We start from the raw sequence: 4,529 nt of genomic DNA on the forward strand, positions 1-4,529 counted from the left end.
CCCAGCTTTGTAGAGCTGTTCAGACTTGCCAAACACCTATAGAGGGTTTAAAAGAACCTTTAATTTGATGTCAGAGTGCCACTATGTGTTAAAATAGAAGGAAAACTTCGAAGACCAAAATGAAAAAAAATAATAACATTGCCCCTTGTGTTTGAAAACTGTTGGGGAAGTGGATAGCATTTAATGTGTAATTAGCATCCACATCCTTCAGAGAGCTTTGGAAGTCTTGACCATCAATTTGATCTTCTTTTTCTCCCCCCTTCAATCAATTGAAACATTTTCTATATGTACATTTTCAGACCCTTGTTCACTGTTAATTTTCTCTGTATCCTTTTCAACATCTTTCTTCTAGATTTTGTCAGTCACTGCCACAGAGATTCATCAAGGCTGTCTTGTAATCGCCACTGGTGTCATCCTGACAGGAGAAAAAAAATAAAGAAATAGGTGAGTATGTAAGTTCCTCTGCATGCTCTGAGTGCTGACTTTGTCAATCTGTGTAATATGCCCACACGGGAAAAGGACTTTGGAAAGAGCAAGCCAGACTTCAGCAGAGTTACTGCCAGCTGACACACCATCAAAAGCAAATGGAGAATGAGGCTTGTAGCTACCACCTGAAATAACATTTAGCAAGTCCAATTCTTTCCTTTGGAATGCAGGTGAGCAACTGCTCGGGATTCTGTCCCACAGAGCAGCACAGACAGCACAAATGAGAGCAATCAAGCCTGTTGTGTTCGGATTTTATGTCTCTGTGTATTTGTGTAGCATCTCTTCCCTACAGGAAGGGAAAGGGCAGTATAGTCAGCTCTGACACATGATGTTTTAAAAAGCCACAAATATGATCATTTTGGTCTAGAAGTCCTACACAATATCACTAGATTAAAAAAATTGCTCCCTTTGAATGTTTTGTGACCACAGGTGTAAAGCCAGTTCCACTTCTCAAAAGGAATGAATATTCTGTACAGACCCATGAAGTCTGATCATTAATCAACATGACAGACACTGACAGTGTCAATTAGAAGAAAGGGCCTTCATTACAGAACCAGACTTCCTATGGGGACTGCTAAGGATAGGGCTTCTGTGCCATTTGCACAGGGGAAGGGGAATGTCCCAGAGTCCTTAGGACAAATGATAAAAACCAGGATTTGAGCCCTAATACAGGAGGGTTATTCACTCTGAGCTGAGACTGAAATGCTACAATAAGCTTTGACAAGGTTCAGTTTCTGAACCTGTCTTACAACAGTATAGGCAAGGCCTTCATCTGGGATAAGTGAGCTAAAAATAAATCAAGCAAGCAACAACAACAAAAAACCCCAAATACAGCACTGTTTTGACCTATATGGCACTGACTTGAGGTAGTTAAGAACAGCAGAGAAACAGGAGAAAATGGCACAGCAGTGTGGGAAAGGTGTAACAGGGATCATTCATTTAATTTAAATTCATCTAGGAGACGATGCAGTGCATGGATGCAGAGTTTGGTCCATGAAAAACTTGGAGAAGTCTCTCCTTGGGTTTGCTTTACCCTAGTTACTTAAAGAACACACAATCTGATTCACCTTTGAGGCATGTATGTCTCTCAAGATATGACTGTTAATAGGCCTAATGAAGGAGAGTTATGATCTTAGCAGAAATGACATTTTTACTGCAAACAACCATGGAAGCATCCTACAGTACTGGACAGGTTAGGAATACAGGTAAAGGCTAATAACCATCGTATCATGATGCTGCTTACCGAAATCATAGCAGAGAGAGGTTGTCCTGCAATACGCTTGAATTCAGGCTTTATAAGATTTAAGTCAACTTCACTTCGAGAAACAAGCACCCTTATAAGAGTCCCATTATCTGTGCCAGCTCCCTGAAATAACAAATAGATCAGCCTGATGTTAGTGGGTGTTCAAGGGATAAGCTGTTCAAACCAGTTCAGGACAGAAGGATTCAGCTTTCAAGCACCACTTGGCACATGTTCTGCAGAACATCTGCATCTCTTTCTGGACAGCCAACTCCCACCCCCCTCCCAGAGGGCACCATCAACACCACAAGCCCACCATGGAAGCATGCTACATGTTTTGCACATGTCAAAGGCAAAATCAACCACGCTACAGAGTTGGAAGTTGGCACTGAAAACAATTGTCCTTCTGTAGCATCACCCATGGAATGTTTGACTTCAACCAATATTGTTGAGCAAATTGATAACAAAACAAATCAGTTAGCTTTCCACAAAGCTGGGAGAGTTGACATCTGTTACATATCAGTTAAGCATTACAGGGGCACAATCTGCAAATGCCTTCTGTATCCCCATTTGGAACTCTCATTTTATACTGTCATTGAGAGAATTGCTTCCTAAAAAGAAAAGCCAGAAAGGCCAGGCTCCCTTAGTATCTTAAGCTTAAAGAGCAGTTTTCTACCCAAGGTATTTGAAAGGTTTCTGCTGTTACTTGCAACAATTGAACTAAGGTTGCTGAATGTCACCAAAACCTTGGCTCTTCTAGCTGAAATTATTGGAAGCCAGGCTACAAGTTAAGTCCAGTATGAAAACAAGTGTGCTACAATGAAGAGTCTTACCTTTAAAGCATTGTACAGCCTCTCTGCAAAGTAGCAATGGACGTTCCTGGTACATTTCACTAGGCATACAAAAAGGCTCAGTAAGAATCAATAGTAATTGCAGCCCAGGGCAACAGGTGACCAAGACATTAAGAGAGCCCCTGAAATCTGAGATTATCTTACCTAAGAGGTACCCCTTTACTTCCTACCAGATACCTTTATAAAATAGATCCATCTCATAACAGTAAAATACTGCAGGAGAAAAGGCAACAGACACAGATTAAGCAAAGGGAAACATCACCACTCTTACCAATAGTCAGCATGGCCTCCTCAAGTGACCCATTGGTTTCACTCTTGATAGAGTCTTCTATGCTCTTACCAGCCAGTTTCTGGTATTCTTCAAACACTGTTTGAAACAAAAAGAGAACTTCAGTTTTTTTACCAAGCTAACTCCGAGACATTTTGTGGCCAGTATTTACAGGCATTGTTTGTGTGGTGATGCGAACACACAGATCCTGCTAAAGCAATGGCCACATTTACACCAATTTCAGCAGACTTTATTCAGCCTCAGAAATCAGCCACAAAAATGGATGGTAACATTCACAAAAATCCAGACTATCTACGGATCTTAATTCCCTTCCTTCATTTGAAAACACAGTTTTAGTCACCTCAAGTTCATTTGAAAATCTGACCCTTCATTGCTGTCTTTAACCACAGAAATGAAGCAGACAACAGGTTGGGGACATTTGGTTTTGTGGTTGTTGATATAATTAGCTTCAGGAACCAAAATAACATCAACTTAAATCTAGGACTATGCTGGTCCCAGCCCTTGGACTTTGAAATGATGACAACACAGTTTGGGAAAACTTATTATTTCAAACACAATTTAAAAAAACAACAACTGAGAAAAGACATGCAAAACATGGGTGCAGATTCCAAGATATCTGAGTTCCCACATTAACAAAAGCCCAGCACCAGTCATTGTTCATCTTATACACATTGGATGTTCCAGGACTCAGAATTGTAGGTCTCTGATTTTATTCCTAGCTTTCAGACTAGCAAAGAAGGAAAACTGCTATGTACTGCAAGGGACATCTTAATAAACTTTGCTCAGCATCCAAGATCATCCTAAACATCAACCTAAACATCAACACTCAGACACTTCAGGGAAAGGGAATACCACAGAATAGACAGATGGATACAGACTTCTCAGCTCAGGCCTACTCTCTCTATTAAAAATAAAACCCAATCAAACAAACCTAAACCTGCAACAATTGCACTCAAGTTCAAAGATAAATACCTACAGGCTGCCATAGCACAGAGGAAATTGTTTGATGCCACAGTAGGTCCCAAATATTGGTGTCATTCTGACAACTAGATGAAATTCAGTTCTTAAAGGCAAAAAGTAGATACCACTTTTTTTCTGTTTGCTTTTTAAGTGACCTTGGAAGATTAAATTTGAAACACACGGGGGAGCTGCCCTCCAGGGCTTAGAAACTGTCTCAGAAGACCTCAAGTTGAAAAAACTCAGGCATACCTAATATCACCAGCTAAATTCATCAGTTTAGGTCCATCTGATTTACACAGATGGTATGCTTAGATTCAGCCAACATAACAATCTGTTAGAGCTTTGGACTGCTTCAAAAGTCTTGAGATGACATGGCCAGGGCTCTCCCCTGTGTGGACAGTGGGGAGCTGAAGCTGGAGTGGGATTACTGTCTTCCCTCCCAGCAGCCTCTGATGCCTGCAGAAGAACCTGGGACAGAAATGTAGAGTGCACCCTGTGATTCTCCAGCACTGAATAACTAGCTACATTTTTTTGTGATTCCCCCCCTCCCAAGAAACCCACATCCAAAGGGTCATGTGTCTGTCCATCACATGCTCCTACCTGGTTAGAAAGGGACTCTCTCACTTCTTGAGTTTATTGAAGAAACAACTATACCATTCAGCAGTCACCACTGTGTAAGGACTCCTAGATAAACCACTTGATT

At 41.0% G+C, this 4,529-nt stretch overlaps 1 protein-coding gene across 3 annotated transcripts in view; it reads right to left on the reverse strand.

The window, feature by feature from the left end:
* Positions 1-358: 358 nt before the first annotated feature.
* The window catches only part of LOC103797753 (annexin A8-like), a 13,008-nt gene continuing 8,837 nt past the window's right edge, over positions 359-4,529 (reverse strand). For all 3 annotated transcript variants that reach the window (XM_009069981.1, XM_009069983.1, XM_009069982.1), the window contains 4 exons: positions 2,849-2,944; positions 2,560-2,618; positions 1,730-1,852; positions 359-415 (listed from right to left, as the gene is read on the reverse strand). In XM_009069981.1, the coding sequence (XP_009068229.1) occupies positions 359-415; positions 1,730-1,852; positions 2,560-2,618; positions 2,849-2,944 (335 nt within the window). The remainder of the gene's footprint in view (positions 416-1,729; positions 1,853-2,559; positions 2,619-2,848; positions 2,945-4,529) is intronic.

This window comes from Acanthisitta chloris, unplaced genomic scaffold (assembly GCF_000695815.1).
Source record: "Acanthisitta chloris isolate BGI_N310 unplaced genomic scaffold, ASM69581v1 scaffold3982, whole genome shotgun sequence".
NCBI classification, from domain to species: domain Eukaryota; kingdom Metazoa; phylum Chordata; class Aves; order Passeriformes; family Acanthisittidae; genus Acanthisitta; species Acanthisitta chloris.